Here is a 19,258-nt window from a genome sequence, read left to right as displayed (position 1 = left end):
TGGGATAGAACAACAGGCATAGCCCAAAACTATTCTGTTCCCAAATTTTGATAAATAATGAAATTGTCCAAAAAAATAGGTTATGTTCTTACTGAGGAAATTTAAAGTTCTAAGTTCTGTCCAAGAATATATATTAGCTAGAAATTTTGAATTTAGAATGATTAAAAAACTAAATTATAGTCAAATTTTGCACTTAATATCACCGCACTTTGAATAAATTAAGTTATTTCAGAGAATTTTGAAGCCAAAAATATACACACAACTTTTAACTAGACACAGCTGTTACAAACATATAGGGCGTTTATGTTCCAAATTTCACTGCTAACTCAAGCCGATAGTCCCAATAGTAAACTATTTTTATCTTATTATATATATATATATATATATAATACAATTACAATTATACAATATATATATCAATTTATATACCCAATATATATTACAATTATATATATATAATTGTAACTATAGTAAACTATTTTTTCGTGAAGCTATGTGACGATGGTAGTAACTCATACTATGCTGTTCTAAAGGTGCGTACAGACTTTCGCTCTGCTCCGCAACCGAACGTCACTCGAGCAGAGCGATTGATGATCGACCGGGGAGCAAGAGTGGAACGCGAGAAGAGCTAACATCTCCCGTAACGTTCATGATCGGTGCGACTGCAGATCGGGGGCGGAGCGATTGCAGAGCGATGGCGGTACGAGGGCGGAGCTTGTGCGGAGCGGGTTCGAAGCGCGTATATCTGTACGCAGCTTTACACTTTCACCCGGCCAAAACAGTAGTAGTTGACCAAACGTAGTGAGGTCTATGTTTCAACTCGGATTTTCATTTGTCTGTCTGTATGTAACGCGATTACGGCTAAACGCGTTAATAGAATTCGATGAGATTTGGCAGGAATATTCCTTTCCCAACTGCGCGTAGATGTATACACAAGGTTTTTTGAAATTTTCATTTTAAGGATTATATGAGAAGAAAAGGAATCCCTCCATACTCTGATATCACTATTTTATACTATCTACTCTGAAGATAGGATTGATCAGACTATGGAATTATTCATAATCAATCAGCTGATAAGTGGATCACACAGATGTTCTTGAGAAGCCGTGTCTATTTCTATAAGGTCTATAGTTTCAATCAAAGACCTTTGAGTTATGCATCTTTAAGGTCTTTGGTTTTGCAGTCATTATATTATTTATTATGCGTGCCCATCAGTATCAATATTCTCACATTTGAGAAAAACTAATTTTATAGGTGATTGAACTAAATAATGCTAAAGAAATTATAATATTTTTGATTGTAAAAAATTGATTTTCATCAGATGGATAGATTATCACGGAACTGGATGAATTATATCATATGGAATACAAATTCAAACGTGAACTGAGTTTGTAAACATTTCAAACAGGTAACATCAGATACTTGTGGATGAGAAAACTGTGTGAGGCCTACTGTTCACAGAACTACTAGTAGACACTAGATTTCTATAATTGGAAACGTTTTTCCTTGACAAAATTAAACAATCATAAATAATTCAATATAGCTTAAAATTTGAATCGTCGACTTGAATCTTAGACCTCACTTCGCTCGGTCAACTATTTGAATAATAATAATCAATCTATAAAAGCAATTCATTCTAAAAAAATCTAAAAGGAGAATCCAAATTTTAGTTCCAAGGTGCATCAACTCAATAATTGAGGAAGCGACTTGCGATATTTAGTGTTTCAATCATAACAGAATTCGTGTGACAAATTTATCGGGCCATGTAAAATACAAACTTGAATCTAGCGTATGAAGTGTTCGAAAATATAATTTATAATATGAAGTTGATTATTGTATAAAAGTCAACGATTGGAAATAATTCAAGTTTAGCCATGCCTCTATGGCTCTTTTTCTGTGTTTATTATTTCGGAAATTATTAAGTGGAAATTCACTTTCTAGTATATTTATGAATTTACTGCTAATGTAGTAAAGTTGCCTTCTAAGAAGAGCTGAGTTGGTGTTATATATTTCATATTTTCTTATTGTATTAGGTCTAAGATTATAATTTATGTCATCGGCTAGAGGGAAATTATGCTCGTATTTGAAACTGTAATTTGTTATGCAACTAAGATATAACTGTCGTATAGTTTTAACATCAAATTCACTGAACAAAATCTTACTATCATAAGTTCTAGGTTTCTTTAAAATTGTCTTTATGATGAATTTTTGTATTAGAAAAAGGTTTTTAATATGGGTATCGAAAGTCCCACCCCAAACTATTAAACCATATCGCATTAGGGATTCTACTAGTGCCGTATATACCTGTTTGCATTCTGAGAAAGATAGCACATTTTTCAATTTATAAAATTTATAAGATAGGTATTTTAGTCTCTTACATAGGAAGTTAACATGGATGTCCCATTTGAGACACTCATCGATCCATATACCAAGATATTTGAGGTTTGATTTCCTATTAATAACAGGGCAGGAACATCTATTAATGTTTGGTTGATTTATTGAAGAACAGTTTGAATGGATTTTTAACTTATATTGATTGTTAGGTTTACCCTCTCTATTTGCTGAAAAAGCTATGTAATTGGTTTTTTCTACATTTAAACTCAAAGCATTAGAGTCCATCCAGTTCTTCACAATTTTCATATCTTGCTCTGCAACAATGAAAGTATCATTCCAATTATTTTCTGAAAATATAATCACTGAATCATCAGCAAAAGATGAAATTCTCCCATTCTTTAGCTTAATATTCAGCAAATCATTTACATAAAGAATGAAAAATATTGGTGAAAGAACAGTTCCCTGGGGCAGGCCGTAAGATGACAGTTTCTCTATACTTTTATTGTTATTTATTGTTAAAATTTGGAATCTATCTTCCAAGTAACTTCTTATAAACTTTAATGAATGACCTCTGAAACCATACTTCTCCAATTTGTTGCAAATTTTATCATGTGGTATGGTATCGAAAGCCTTAGATAAATCCATGAAGACTGCAAGTGGTTTTTTCTTGGAATTTAACATATCTGTTACATTGTTTACAAAATACACTAGCGCATCCTCAGTACTTTTATTAGGTTGGAAACCATATTGGTTTTCATTAATAATGTTATTTTTTTGTATGAACTTCATTATTCGTTTTTTAAATAATTTTTCAAATATTTTGGCAAGGTTGCTAATTAAGCTTATTGGTCTATAGTTACCTGGATTATTTTTATCACCTTTTTTAAGAATCGGTTTAATGTTTGCTATTTTGAATGAATCAGGAAATACAGCTGTTTCAAAACATTTATTTACAATGTAAGAGAGGGGTTCAGCTATTAGATCTGCTATCTGCTTTAGAGCTCTATTATTAATATTATCAGGACCTGGACAAGAGTTATTTTTTAGAGTTTTTATAGTTTCTATCACCTCCGGTGGATTTACGGGACTGAGAAAAAAAGATGCATTCAATTCATTGGTTCTCTTATATGGGAAATCTGATGTGGTGGTATTTTGTTCAATTTGAGCAGCCAAGTTTTTACCAACTTGCGAAAAATATCTATTTAATTCAGCTGAATCTATTTCTGGTTCATCATGTTTATTTTTTGTATCATCAATGATTTCATTTATGTAATTCCATAGTTTACGTTTATCACTCCTGCATTCATCTATTTTTGATCGATAATAGTTTGTTTTTGTTTCATCAATTAATCTATTTAATACATTTTTATATGCTTTAAGATCATGTTTCAGTTTTGTGTTGAAAGGTTCTTTTATTGATCTCTTATATAATTTATCTTTAGTTCTTATTGATTTTATTAGTCCAGAAGTAATCCATGGCTTCAAAGGCTTATATCTGTGTGATATTTTTATTTCCTGACTAGAATTTTCAATACACTTAGTCAAAACCGAACAGAATATTTTTAGCAAAGCGTTAACGTCATTGGATTGATTTTCATAAATACTATCCCATTTTTTATTACTCAATAAATCCTTTAATTTTGTATAGTTAATTATTTTCTTATTGCTTATATAGTTGATTTTTTTATCTTGTTTAAAATTACTCAATCCTAAATGTAAAGTCACTGAGTAGTGATCAGTAATAGTTGTTTTAAATATGTTTCCTACCGCACTGTCAAATACATTATCAGTTGTTTTAAGAAATATGTGGTCTATAGACGACTCTGTTCGATTTGTAACTCTAGTGCTACCATTTATACAAGATCTAAAGCCATTTCCATTTAGAGTATTAATATATGAAGTTACAATATTATCGTTAGAAAACAAGTTTAAGTTAATGTCTCCTGCTATACAGATGTTATGATTTTGTGGCATTCTCTGGATGTAATCATCAATACTTTCAATGAATCTTATCGCATTCCTATTTGGAGACCTATAGATAGCAACAAAGTTTATATAGTTATCTAGCCCGGTGTTCACAATTATATTGATTGCATTTGCTTCACAGATATCACAATCTATATTCGTGAAAGATAGATCTTCTCTTATATAAACTATTATACCGTCACATTTATTATATTTAGCGTTTTTGTTTACAACTCGATAACCATCTAGATTGAATAGAGTGGGTTCATACTTTTCAAGCCATGTTTCGGTTAGTACTATTATATCATATATTAATTTGAAATTTTCCAGACAATATACAAAGCTGTCAAAGTTTTTACTCAAACTTCGTATGTTCATGACATAAATATTAAAGTATTTTGTATTAACCCCATATCCTTCAGGTGTATAGTTAAAATAATCATCAATTACATTTGAGAGCACGAATTCTTTATCATAAAACCTCATAGAAGCAACCCGACATATGAGAGGCATATGATAAATTATCCAAAAGTGTATGAATCCAATGTTTTATTGTTCATTGTTTTTGAAGAGACGGATTCAAGGATCCAAAGGTTCAAAGAACCCCACACGTCAACCGAAGCTTATTGTGTTCCCAAGTAGTATGTTAGTTACGCAAACCAAAACCCCACACGTCAACCGAAGCTTATTGTGTTCCCAAGTAGTGTGTTAGTTAAACAAACCAATACCTGTGTTCTTTACAAGAACCAGGATTTTTCCCTATACTAACATCCCATTCATCACCCGGTTGCTTGTTGCAATCCAGTGTGATATGCTTGGAAGTCTCTTCAGACTGATTAGTCCTCGTGACCTACGTGAGTTCCACTCCTGGCCTACTGCTGAGAAAGGGGTGACCAAGTTGCCTCTAGGGCGCCCGGCCACCCTTGACTCAGCCTCTTGACCAACATTTGTGTCTGGAGTTTCACCCATCTCTGGTCTCTTGGGTTTTCTCTTTTTGTCCCTCCGAAACTTCGCAGGGTCAGAAGCCTCACCTCTCCCAAGAAGTTTTGCCTAAATGGCCGTCCTTCTTTGAGCAGTGGTGGGTTTTGGTCTCTCCACCCAAAACTCGTGACCTACGTGAGTTCCACTGCCAGGTTTAAACTGCTCGAACTGTGACAGCCTAAAATTTAATTCTCAAGACAGAATCCTTCAGGTAAGCAATGCCTCAACTCAACAACTAAACTTCACAAACTGTTCAAAGAATACGGGCCTCGAAAGAAAAATTCAAAATCTATTTACATGAAAAAAAATCTGGTGTGGTACACTCACACAACTTTCCTTGCTCATTGAACTATAAGCCTCATTCTTAAAGGAGAATGATTTAGGGGAATAACATAATGACGATTGGCGGCAACATAATATTTGAAACTACGATCAGACTTCTGTATATGTGCATAATTGTTTTCAAAGTACTTTTTTCTTTTTGTAAATTGTGAAATTCGATATTTTTTAAAAGTCTTCAAAACAGCTGTTTTACAGATGAAATATCTCGACTATGTGTTCTTTTTATGAACTGCTCTACCTACCTACCTCATGCACGAGAAGGAGGCTACAAAGTCCATTTCTCAAGGATGGGGTGGACCCCACATTAGTTTTCCAGAAATGAGACTAATTCCAGTTAATAGAGCAGATAAATGACTATACAGGGTATGAATTGAAAATAATCGGTCAAGTCATTTTTGAGAAAATCGTGAAAAACATGTTTTTTTAGTGATTATCCGCCATTTTTCTCAATAATATTACGGAGACCCTGAAATTTTCCCAGAAATGAGACTCATGTCAGTTGATAGGGCTTATAAATAGCTATCCATGGTATAATTTGAAGAAAATCGTTAGAGCCGTTTTTGAGAAAACCGTGAAAAACATGGTTTTTTAGTGATTATCCGCCATTTTTCTCAATAATATTACGGAGCTCCTGGAATTTTCCCAGAAATTAGACTCATGTCAGTTGATAGGGTTTATAAATAGCTATCCATGGTATAAATTTGAAGAAAATCGTTAGAGTCGTTTTCGAGATAACCGTGAAAAACATGGTTTTTTAGTGATTATTCGCCATTTTTCTCAATAACATTACGGAGCTCCTGGAATTTTCCCAGAAATTAGACTCATGTCAGTTGATAGGGTTTATAAATAGCTATCCATGGTATAAATTTGAAGAACATCGTTAGAGCCGTTTTCGAGAAAACCGTAAAAAACATGGTTTTTTAGTGATTATCCGCCATTTTTTCCGCCATCTTGGATTGAATTTTATTGAATTTCTTATTGTCGGATCCTCATGGTATAAAGGACCTTAAGTTTAAAATTTCAAGTCAATCGGTTAATTAGGATTTGAGTTATCGTGTTCACAGACATACACACATACACACACATACACACACACAGACCAACACCCAAAAATCATGTTTTTGGACTCAGGGGTCCTTGAAACGTATGGAAAACTTGAAATTAGGGTACCTTAATTTTTTTTGGAAAGCAATACTTTCCTTACTTATGGTAATAGGGCAAGGAAAGTAAAAAACATGCAGCCTTGATTCACAGACCAAAAGTCGACTCACTGTTGTTTGTATAGCATGGAGCTAAAAATCATAATATTGCCTTCACGAAACGTGATAAAACACACGTTTCATCTTTGCACATTGGAGATCTACTCGCTTTATCAATTACATTTAATAATTAAATCCGCGAACAGATTTCCAACTTCACAAAATAATATTTCAATTATATTGAATGGGTTTTGATGTAATGTATGACAACATTGTTGTCATATTATTATTTAATATGTTTAATAATAAATTTTCTTAATTGAAATGAAATATTTTGTTACTTAATTACATTTCTACATTGTTAAAAAACAATCTGGCAACCTCGTGGAGCCAGAAAAGGATGGTGCCATTTGCTTTGTCGAATGATAGACGAGGATAGCAACACCAATGTTAAATAGGGCCATTATGAAGTGGAGCTCACTATAGTTACCAGTTTTATAGTTGAGGCCCTGTGAGTCGACAAGATACTGCAAAATGTCGCCCTGCTCTTCAAGGTGGTCGGACTCTCGAAGCATGCTGAGCAGCTCTTCCACTTCGGTGTCTGCATACTGAAGCTCAGTACCACTCCTATCAACAATAATCAACGAGTTAAAAAAGTTTAACGAATACACAAAACAGCTGAAAAAGTCACTATCCTTCACAATATCAAGTTACAGTTCGGGTCCTGCCTATCGGCGGAGGTCCACTAGTTCAAGAACATCGAACATTTTTGAAAATAATGTATCTTTCCATAAGCAAAAGATGCTATTTTGTATCTTCTCAAACGCAACGTGTTGCATCAGAAAAGATACACAAGGAGCTTTTTGGAGTTTACAGTCCGGGTCCTGTAGCTTTGCCTATCGGCGGAGGACCAATTTATTAAATGACGTGTATTATATGACTGTATTATATTACTACTTTGTTTAATATAAACGAGTTTAATCAGATAAACGTTTATTTTTGGAGAGGATATTCAAAATATCCTTTACATTAACACTCTGACTATAAGTATCTATTGCAATGTTTTGAAAAATTGAAAATGTTTGATTCTATATATTGAGATTTAGGTATTTTAAACTAAACACTGCTAGAATGGAAAGGGTTGATGTTATTGATAAGGAATCCTGACAGTTCTAATGAATTTTTCTATAGCACGGAAACCGAGACTAACTTGATTTGGATGATCTTAAACTCTATAAAATAATGAAATATAGAGATTGACTTATAGAAATATGACATTTTGAAGATGTTTCATTTCTGATAATATGGCGGATGAATATTGTGAGCAATCTCAACCGGGGCAAACGTTTTTTACCACAGCACAATCACAGATTTACGGCCACCCCGTCTTTTGGAGAAGACGATAAGCTGTCGGTCTCGACTACCTAAAAAGTAGTCGTCATCATTATCCCGCTCACTCATTACCCACGCACAAGCCTAAGAGCTTATGTGGGCATCACCCTCAGAATTATTATTATAAAGTGAGAAAGTATATGAATTTGTAGATGACCAGCTAACAAATATTTTTACAATACAAAAAATGTGATAGGTTAGAAATTTCATGTCATAATGTATTAGCATGGAATAAATAGAGAAAGTACCTATGAACCAATGTGCTTAGTACCTACCTATGTTTTCTCTATTGTATTAGTTTGTTAACAATGGTTGATGACTGAAAATCATGAAATACAACAGAACAATAAATGATGTTCATGCAAATGAACGCACTAATTAGAATGAACTGGAACAAGAATGAAGAATAAACTAAATAATGAATTAGAGCAATGGAGCAAATAAGCAAATAACGCTAACAAACAATGAACTATGTACAAATGAGATGAGCTAATAAAATGAACTACAGTAATTATATTATATTTCATGAAATGGACTAATAAGTTATCCGATGAGAATACAGTAGTTGGTATTTACAAGTGATTCTACCAGAGTAGCTAGTAAATACTAGGCCATGAAATATAAGTATCACTGATAGAATTGATTAGTAATGAACTATTTACAGGAATCTGTGGCGAATCATATGATTGCCACCTGTGATGTTTTCAACTGGCATAGTTTGTTTATCACTTGTTTAGTTCAATTTTGTCGCGATCACGTCGGGGTCACCAATATAGGAATTTAATTTGTTGATGTTGAAATTGATTAAATGAAACTAGATGAATGATGAAATATTTTTAATGTTGGAATGACAAAATTGAACTCTGGATAAATATTGAAATAAACCATTACAAGAGTGATAAACAAACTATGCCAGTTGAAAACATCACAGGTGGCAATCATATGATTCGACACAAATCTATCTACATTATTATTTCCTGATCTACTATCACGACTGATAATTTCAAACAAACCTTTCTTGTTTGCCCCCAATAAGAATCACAGGGATCCTGGGAAGAAAGATGAATTGTCAGTAGATTATAAAATATGATTTCGATTGGGATGAATTTGAGAAACTGGTTTGTGGCAAGTAAGGATTTGAAATTTCAATTCAAGACTTTTTAATATAATTTTACTCGCCCTACTGTTCCTATTGAGTATCAAGACGTGTCCCTGGGGGTCTTATGGACTGAACATAAAATAACTAAATAAATGAGTGACTGACTTCTTCTTTCTGATTCCTCACTGACTGATTGATAAAAGTTGCACAATTCTAATATGAAATCAGTAAAAATGTCACCTGAAGCGGGGAACCGCACTGCCATGCTTCCAGAGGGGGATGAGGTCTTCGGGGGAGGGGCTGCGGTGCAGCTGTGTTCTGGCTGGAGACAGCTCTCCCGGCTGCTGCAGCTGCTGCTGACTTGGCAACATCGGCCCTGTCACTGTACTTGATCGGCGCTCGTCCACGTTGCACTCTCCTTCAACAACATTCAATTTTCAAACATTTATATTGATTCAACAAAAACTGAACATTAGCTTTTGAAGTGTTTCTGTCATTCTAATGAGGACCTGTCACTGTGGACGGACGGCGGACGGCGCTCGTCAACGTTGCACTCTCCTTGGAAAAAATATTATAATGTTATTCATTTTCAAACATTCATTGATTCAACATGATTGAGTTTGAAAGTTGTTAATCCTAAAGGCCATTCCACACAGTACGTGGCGTGCATGGCTGGACGCACGCTAGCTACTTTTCAAAACATCGCTTCCCAGCTAATCAAATGAAGCAATTCACATAGCAGCCACGGTCACGCGGCAACGCTTGCTATACTAGCCACGCGTGGCTACCGTTCGCTCTCTGAGCGATCTTTTCAAACGTGTCCGGCCACGTTTCGGTCCGAGCAGAACGTATACTAGACCACGTGGAAACAGACAGTTCACTTAGAACGGCGGTCCAACACACATGCTTCTCTGTTGTATCTACTGGTTTGTTGTGTTTGTAGTGATTTTTATTTAAAAGTGGCTCTTTTTTTCAGAGTTCGATATGGAGTAGCTTATTGAAGAGGTCCGTACTCGTCCAGTGATTTGAGACTCCACATCAGAGTTGTACAGATACAACACATTAAAGGATAAAGCATGGGATGAAATCGCTGAAGTTTTATTAAAAGACAGTAAGTACTTCATACGCCATAGGTCTTCCTTTTTTTATTGATTGGATGTACCCACTGGTCCCGTGCTGTCACCGAATACAATAAAACCAGCTCATATCACTACTACTGCTGCTGCTGGAGTCATCAAACCAAGGTAAGCCACAAGAAAATCCAGATTCACACCACGGGACCAACGAGTTGACATCTTCCTGCATACTGACGGGAAACGTGGCCGGTATAGCATCGCAACTGTCGTGGCGGTGTGAATTGGCATGTGGCTAGCGTGGCCGGCGTGGCGTGCGTCCAGCCACGCACGCTACGTGCTGTGTGGAAAGGCCTTAAGGATGGCCACTAACAATAGGACAAGTGTGTTAAACATGTGCGTCAAACACACATGATTAACACATGTGTCATACAAGTTGTGTCATCAGCGAGAGGCTTCGAACAAAAAACAGCTGTTTCTAACATAAAATAAATAAACCACTGGAAAATTACAAATTAGCCTATAATGATACAAATATAATTCATTCATAATTCATTGTATTGTAAATCCATTCCTTCCCACTATTAAGGGTGTGATCACATTTAATGTGAATATGAGCAAGTGCACGTCTGATCATGCTATGCTTGATCAAAAAAACAAAAAAGTGCCATTGAAACACGTTGTGACTTGAATGTGTTTGTGTGAATTTGCTCAAACTGGACACAACCAGCAAGTGCAAGCGTTCAGTGTGAGTGATCCTATTGCTTTTTTCAGATTTTTTTCTCATCGTTGGTCATGCATAACCATTGGTCATGCATTTAATGTGATCACACCTTAATTTAAACTTTGAATTAAAAACACTTACCTGCAACAGGTAGAAACGACGCCACTGCTAAAAAGTAAGTATTTCCACTTCAAAAGTGTTTTTAATTCAAAGATAATTTATTTTTCCTACAGTTACCTTGAAAAGTGGCCATTCCTGCACTGATTACAGAACGCAAAGAATCAATTTTCCGCTCTAGTGCGGAAAATTTTTTTTCTGCACTCCAGATTTGCAACATGGCAAAGAAAAATAGTTAGTAGGTTATATGGAGCACCAGTGCAGCAAAATCAAAATTAAGTTGGTAGGCCTAACCCTGACTGGGCTGCTATAGTGTTGTGGTGCACGTTATAATAATAATAACGATGGACAACGAGGACAGCGACAGCCACCACTTTCAGCACACAGCCGCCCCTTCATTCAAACACTACTACATTATTCAATTTGACAATAAATTAAGGTTTTTATTAATAATAAAATTACACAGAAAAACATTTGATGTATTTCAGGGAATTTTACCCATAATTACCCACTTTTCATATTCAATGGTAACTGTAGGAAAAATTTAATGTGAAATACGTGCGCAAAGTTCCTCTGCTGCACTCAAGAAACCATTCCGCCCTCGCCTACGGCTCGTGCGTAAACGTTTCTTTCGGTGCAGCAAACTGTCACTTTGCGCACTAGTTGCACAAATAACTAATATAAACTTTTTATATCTGATCAAGTTATTTTCGAAATAACAAACTTATGTTTCTTTCACTAACTAACGTTTAATAACTTACCAGAGTCTTGATGAATGATTGATCTAGTCTTTTTGATAGCTCCTTTGACAGACATTCTCCTCCTAGTCGACATTCTATTGCGAGAGATTGGATTATTTCGCACAAGAAATGAAGACCTTGTGGAAGATTTCATCATGTGTTCATCCAAGTACTGTTCAACCTGTGGGTTCAGCTCTAGAAAAAAAACAAACGAAAACATTATTATGAAGAGAAATTCTAGCAAAAACGAACAATATAAATATTGAAGTACACAATCAGTATTGTAATATTGAAATAGTATTTTGAAAAAACAAATTAATCAATATAGAGAGGAATTTTTGGCACATAATAAGCTTCGGTTGACGTGTGAGGTTCTTCGAAACATTGGATCTTACAATCCGTTCCTTCAAAAAATTAGAGAGGAATTCTATCAATAAAAATCAATTATATAATTATATTGTAATACAATCAGTATTTTAGGAACACAATCACTTTCTCATTGTGGCTTATTTTTGAAAAGAATCTGTGGTCGAATCAAATACTGTAGATGAAATTTATTTCAGTTTCAATTATAGGATTCTTAATGATTCGGGGATGATTTAGAACTAACTATTCGTCTCAGGAATTGAGAATCAACCAAAATATGTTTTGCAATACAATCAATAAAAATATTTCTCCCATTTTATAAAATAGTTTGACAAGCTATGAAATTGTTTTTCTAAGATTCTATCAATTATTACACTCGCACAGAATTCTGAGAGGTACACATGTTAGTTTGCTGGCTAGTTTTCCTAAATTACAGAAATGTGCATTGAATTTTTCCTGTGATGAATCTGTCGATTCGAATTTCTTAATTCTAAAATGAGAATTTGTTAATTAATGAATCGGAGACTTCAAGGAAGTAGTTTCATTTTTTATAGATTATCATCCAAGAAAAGAGCTCAGATCTATGAGAGCATTCTAAGTTATTTTAACGAATAACAAACTTTTATGTGATGAATAAGAGCTGTGGTTTAAAATCCAATCAATATTTGTTTGTCTACGCTATAATCTGCTGTCAATCTATTGTCATATTTTTATTATATACTTATAAGTATTATATTCTACCTTCAATAACTAACTAACCTTTATAACTAAAATTACTAACTAAATGTTTTAGAAAAGAATATTATGATCACCCCGACACATATTATTACAATGGGGTATCGTGATAAGGACTAAGTTTATTCTTAGCAGCTTTTGTATGTATATTATAATAATTATGTAAATTGAAACAGGATACACACGAAATAGATTAAAAACACTTAAAAACTTACATTATAATCGGAAATTTTTGAGGAACTGAGTCCCCTTTCTCGACCGAGCAGAGAGTGGTGCAGTTCGAAATCCAACGGTCACGACCACAGAGCACGGAGAGACAATTGTAGCAGTAAGTAGAGACCACAGATTACGCGGTACAGACGGATGGAGAGAAAAGGAGTACAGATTGAGTGGATATTATGGGGGTATTTAGGGGGCTATTATGGGTTACAAGCGGGAGATTTGAGATTTGAGTGGGTTAAGAATAAGGAAAGGTGTAGCTTATGAATTGATAGAAAATAGGAGATTTAAAATTAGAAATAAAAACAAAATTATACTAAAATTGGAAAAAGGAATCCATTTATAGAAGTGAACTGCAATGAAATTTATATTATTTTAATTGGAAATTCAGTTGATAGCTATGACACTATTGCTGTCTGTTGAGAACAGGGAATGAAATGCAATGTTGAGAACTGCAATGAAATTTATTTTATTTTATTTTAATTGAAAATCTTGTATAGAGTTGATAACAGTGAAATTAATTTTGTGATTAAATTTATATTATTTTAATTGAAAATTCAGTTGATAGCTATGGCACTATTGCTGTCTGTTGAGACCAGGGATGGAGGTAGCTCCAGGCAACCAAATAAAAGCAAATTCTTTTGTCTTGACATCTATGGAGGGGGCTGTTGGAGGGAGGGTGGCAAGAGCCTTGACTTTGAAGCATTGGTCCAAGTTCTTGTTGTGCTCAGAGCCATGGACAGGGATAGGTAGAGAAGTATTGTTTTTAAAGGAAGCTCTGTGGTTGATTCGGAGGATTAGGGCAGTAAACATATACATAATAATTATGTATACGTTTTGTCAATAAATTCCTCTGGTTGCAATTCATTGGCAATCAGAAAAATTATTATAATTATAATTATTATCAATCTCAACTCATTACCTACACACTTGTAAAAACCACCATCTAACAAAAACAAAAAGGTTTTTGAGAAAACGACTGTCAAAGTATTGGGTTTTGGACTAGGCCGAATAGAATTGATTAGTGATATTAGAGGCAAAAGAGGACAACTTATATGGATGATAGATACTTTAGCATGCTGCCTAGTAATTTGAAGTTAAAAGAAAATATAAGATGTTAATTAAAGCTCATCTGAAGGACTATCTTTGTATTCCTTTCAGCAATTTGTTCAGGAGTAATTTTATGCTATTTCGACATTGACTGTATTTGTGTGATGTTTGTTCTTTTAATTTTCTCTGTTTAATGTGACAACATGTGTATGTGACAATATTCAATGTACTTGGGCATTTAATGGATAAATATGATTGATGAGTGATATTATTTTGGATACTCACTATCAGGATGTCCGTCCTCTTGGCTCCCAAGAAAACTTAAATTCGTGATGCAGGATGTGCTGAGAAAATCGTTGAGATTTCCAAGAGTCACTCTAGAAAAAAAAATGGTTCAAATTCAGTATAAGATAGAAATACTATATAAGGTTGGATTTAGGCTGAAGTTTACCAAATAAGTAAGCTACAGACTATTCATTTTATTCAAGTTATCTATTTATTCATCAATAATGAAAAAATCATAGCTTTTTGTGTAGTTGAGAAGTTGATATTGTGGTAATTATTCATATTAAATAAGAAGACTAAGAAATTGTCAAAAACCACAGATTTAATTGATAGTTAGCAAGACCGGTTTCGGTTGTTAAACCATTGTCAATCTCTGATAAACTCGATCAAAAAGACCGGTTTCGGTTGTTACACCATTGTCAATCTCTGATAAACTCAATCAGAAAGACCGGTTTAGGTTGTTACACCATTGTCAATCTCTGATAAACTCAATCAGAAAGACCGGTTTCGGTTGTTACACCATTGTCAATCTCTGATAAACTCAATCAGAAAGACCGGTTTCGGTTGTTACACCATTGTCAATCTCTGATAAACACGAGATTGACAATGGTGTAACAACCGAAACCGGTCTTTCTAACTATCAATTAAATCCGTGGTTTTTGACAATTTCTTAGTCTTCTTATTTAATTAAAAACTCATAGAATTATTGAAGAAGAACTAAACATCATCCATCTTTTACAAGGAAAGTAGTAAGTCAAGCACTGAAAATCTGTAACGTATTGAATGAACAGATATTCTATGTATAACTATCAGAATATCACCTTCACTGGTACACAACAATTAAGACTTGAAAATGTTGAATTAACTTGATTTAAACTTGAAAATTACCTAAGTTAGGGTCGAAACTAGTCGTTGAAATATTTTAAAGTTTTTAATAATGAAAGGTACTACATGGTTTTTATATTGTTTTTATTAACAACAATTAAGCTATTCAAAACTAATTATATCAATGACTTAGGTGGATATAGTGACTAAATAGCCTCTATTATTCCAATTTGAGAAATTCGAACAAAACAGTAATTGCGGAGCATGTACTTTCAAGTAGGTACCGAAAATTACCTGGTTCCATTGATATATCCACTTTTCAGTTTTTTCATTGTTGATACCATTGCCAGCGGAAGCTTTCCTTGATCTGCAATACAAGAGTATGATAATGAATACGATAAAATTTAATCAAATTAGTAAATGAAAATCCATATGATTAAAAACGTACTTGAAATTGATACATAAAGGCCAAAAAGTGGAATGCAACAGTTTAAAATCTGGGAAAAGCTACATTACTTTATTGATTAATCTATCAATTTCAAAGTACAAAAATGCTAGAGACTTTGAATAGTATACTTAAGTCAATATACTTTTCTTACTACAAGTACCAAGCTTTCCAATGATGGAAAAGTTCCTATAGGGAGGTGCACGTTATAATGGCAGTGTAGAAAGATAGGAGAAAAGGGTTGTCAGATCTCAGCCTTGCCACCCAAACAGCTGATACTGGTATTATCTGATCAATTTAACTGTTCAATATTGTTGAACAGTACAGCTGATGATGCGTTGGTTAACTACGTGAAACCATGGTTTTGTTTTAAAGTTGTTAATACATTTTTAGTGAAATTTGACAATATCTTTGTTTTCTTATTAATAATATCATTGAAAATAGTTAATCATATTTTATTTGTCAAGAAAATATATGTTTTAAAGATGTAATAATAAATTTTAATGATTGAGATTAAATATTTTGTCAATTAGTTGAATTTCTACATTGTTGATGAACGATGTGGCAACATCGCAATGCGTGAAAGGGATAGCGCAATCTGCTTTGTTGAAGGATAGACAAGCATAACAACACCAATGCAAATCACACACTTCCATTCTAACGTGGACCTCACTATAATATCAATATTTATGCAATAAATTCTAATTAGTAACACAATAAATGTTGTTCTGATGCTTATTTTTAATCAACTTCTAACACTTTTTTGACGACGACAATCATTAGTGAAAGAAGTGATAGAATTCTAACTAAACTGTCAAACTAGTCAATTCTAACTAGTCCGTGCAAACCTAACGATTGCAGCATTGCGTTTATAGAGTACCATGCTGTCAGATTTCACAGAAGTCAGTAAGCCTGTGAGCTAATTGTGTGAGAGAAATAGCGGAATAGAGAGCACAGGTCATTTAGACAGAAATACGGCAACGGTGATAGTTTGCACAGACTATAGTAGTTTGAATTTTTTTATTACATTGGAAGTAAAATTGAAGAATATGCTTAGGTACGAAATCAAGTAGATTTGTTTTGAAGGCAAGCTTCAACCTGTATATTTAAACTTGATAAATAGTTACCAATTGAATGAACTTTCCTATAGTGAGGTCCACGTTATAATGGCAGTATTTGATTAATATTACAATAAATTATAATTTTATGGAAAAATTAGCATCCGCATAGAAAGAATCTGAGCGCGGATGCGAGTTGTGCTATTTCATAAAACTAAAATACAATATTAGCTAGAAATTTAATTCGAAAAAGGAAAACTAAAACAAAAGTAGAAGAAGCAAAAAGAAACAGTATTACATGGACAATCTTCTCGAAAAATTCACTTAGCCTAACATTCAATCAGAAAGTTAAAAACTGAATACGAAACAAAAGAAATCAACCTCTAATTGACATCCTCTAAATATGAAAAAAAAAAACACTTGATAATATTAACAGTTCCAACATCAAAAACACCCCTTTAATTACAATTGTTATATTAATTAATTAACAATCAATATTTGAATTGCATACTTCAATCAATAGTATCAATAATTTAGACAAACAAATGGAGCACGACCAAAATATGAATAAAAAAAGAAACCTATTGGAGAATTGCTCCAGGTACAGTAATTTTATTACTATTATGTTTTATTTTGTGTGATTATTTCTGTTTTGATTATTACTAATAGTTTTTTATGTTTTATTATTACTATTTAGTTAGATTATTACTATTTAGATTTGTTCTGACTATTTTTATTACTATTATTATTATTGTTTTAATAATATTTGATTAACATTGATGGTGCCATCCTTGTCTATCATTTGACCAAGCAGATAACGTTATCTTTTTCTAGTTCCGTAACGTTGCCAGATCATTCTTCAACAATGTAGAAATATGATTAACTAGCCGTCAGGCTCGCTTCGCTCGCCATATCCATCTAGGCAGGGGGCTCCGCCCCCTGGACCCCCGACTGGATCGTCCAAGAATGAGATCAGCAGGCTCGCTTCGCTCGCCTGCATTTTTCATTTGAGCATTTTTATCATATGTTAGGACAATCCAGTCGGGGGTTCAGACTAAACGTCTGGCTAAACGGATATGGCGAGCGAAGCGAGCCTGACGGCTAGTAATATAATATTCCCAGGATTGAAGTAGCAGTGCCCAATCAATTATTTTTCCGCGATAAATGCATTTAAATCTTCAACTTGGTGCCAACCTAACAAAGTCAACTCAACTTAATGCCAACCTGACAAAATTATTAATTTAGTTGCCAGTTAACAACTGTTTCGAAGAGGTACTCTATCTAGATTATAGTTCTATGGTAACATATGATATGGAAATTTCAATTATAATTAAGAGATTGGGAGAAGAAGAATATACATGCTGAAAGACGAACTTTAAACCCTTAAAAACAACCCTTAGAGATGGAATATTGCCAAAAGATTTCTTAGTGCGCCTCTAAAGGGCCAACTGAACATACCTACCAAATTTGAACGTTTTTGGTCCGGTAGATTTTTAGTTATGCGAGTGAGTGAGTGAGTGAGTGAGTGAGTGAGTGAGTGAGTCAGTCAGTCAGTCAGTGAGTGAGTGCCATTTCGCTTTTATATATATAGATTAACAAAATATTTAATCTCAATTATGAAATTGTATCATGTAATCATTGAGAGATATATTCTCTTTACGAATGAAATATAATTAAATATTTCAAACAAGCATGGACAGTTAATATTACATCAGATATACTGGTATCAGCTATCTTCTATAGAAGGCAGGGAATCGACAACGCTGTCCTCCTATCTTTCTCCACTGCCATTATAGCGTGGACCTCACTATACGTTAGTAGTTCGTAATGAGAAGTGAAATAAGATGCTTAATTATTCAATAGATTTATTCCACAGGCAAGCTTCGTCCTCATTTGAACTTTTTGAATAATAGTTACCTATTGAATGCGCTTTAGCATCTATTACTCGAAAAACCTGTGATCATAATTCATTAGTATGGTAGACTACATTAACTTCCCTATCTCTCGCAACAAGACCATTAATTATTATAATCAGTATGGTAGACCACAACGTATATAGCACATTCATTCATTCATTCATTTATTTATCGTCACATTACATCAATTTTTGAGTAACACTCATTTGACTGGTGACATGTCAATACTAGAACAAAATTATATCTAAAAGACTTAGTTCTAACTTCTTAAAAGTAAAATAAATAAATACACTCTATGATGTATCTCATCAAATTCACATGGAAATGAAAGTCACAAAAAGTTAAGTTACACTCTACAGCCCCTTTTCATAAATTAAAATTCGGCAGCAGAGT

The 19,258-nt window shown here is 33.8% G+C and overlaps 1 protein-coding gene across 1 annotated transcript in view; it reads right to left on the bottom strand.

The window, feature by feature from the left end:
* LOC111043371 (probable phosphorylase b kinase regulatory subunit alpha) overlaps positions 1 to 19,258 on the bottom strand; it is a 73,347-nt gene that overhangs the window by 12,811 nt on the left and 41,278 nt on the right. Inside the window, exons 12-17 of the mRNA XM_039419869.1 lie at positions 15,741 to 15,813; positions 14,622 to 14,713; positions 11,988 to 12,161; positions 9,553 to 9,730; positions 9,227 to 9,262; positions 7,229 to 7,448 (exon numbers count right to left, since the gene is read on the bottom strand). Coding sequence (XP_039275803.1) covers positions 7,229 to 7,448; positions 9,227 to 9,262; positions 9,553 to 9,730; positions 11,988 to 12,161; positions 14,622 to 14,713; positions 15,741 to 15,813 — 773 coding nt within the window. The remainder of the gene's footprint in view (positions 1 to 7,228; positions 7,449 to 9,226; positions 9,263 to 9,552; positions 9,731 to 11,987; positions 12,162 to 14,621; positions 14,714 to 15,740; positions 15,814 to 19,258) is intronic.

Source organism: Nilaparvata lugens, chromosome 1, assembly GCF_014356525.2.
Source record: "Nilaparvata lugens isolate BPH chromosome 1, ASM1435652v1, whole genome shotgun sequence".
NCBI classification, from domain to species: Eukaryota; Metazoa; Arthropoda; class Insecta; order Hemiptera; family Delphacidae; genus Nilaparvata; species Nilaparvata lugens.
The sequence above is the reverse complement of the archived record's forward strand: the minus strand, read 5'-3'. Positions and strand labels throughout refer to the sequence as shown.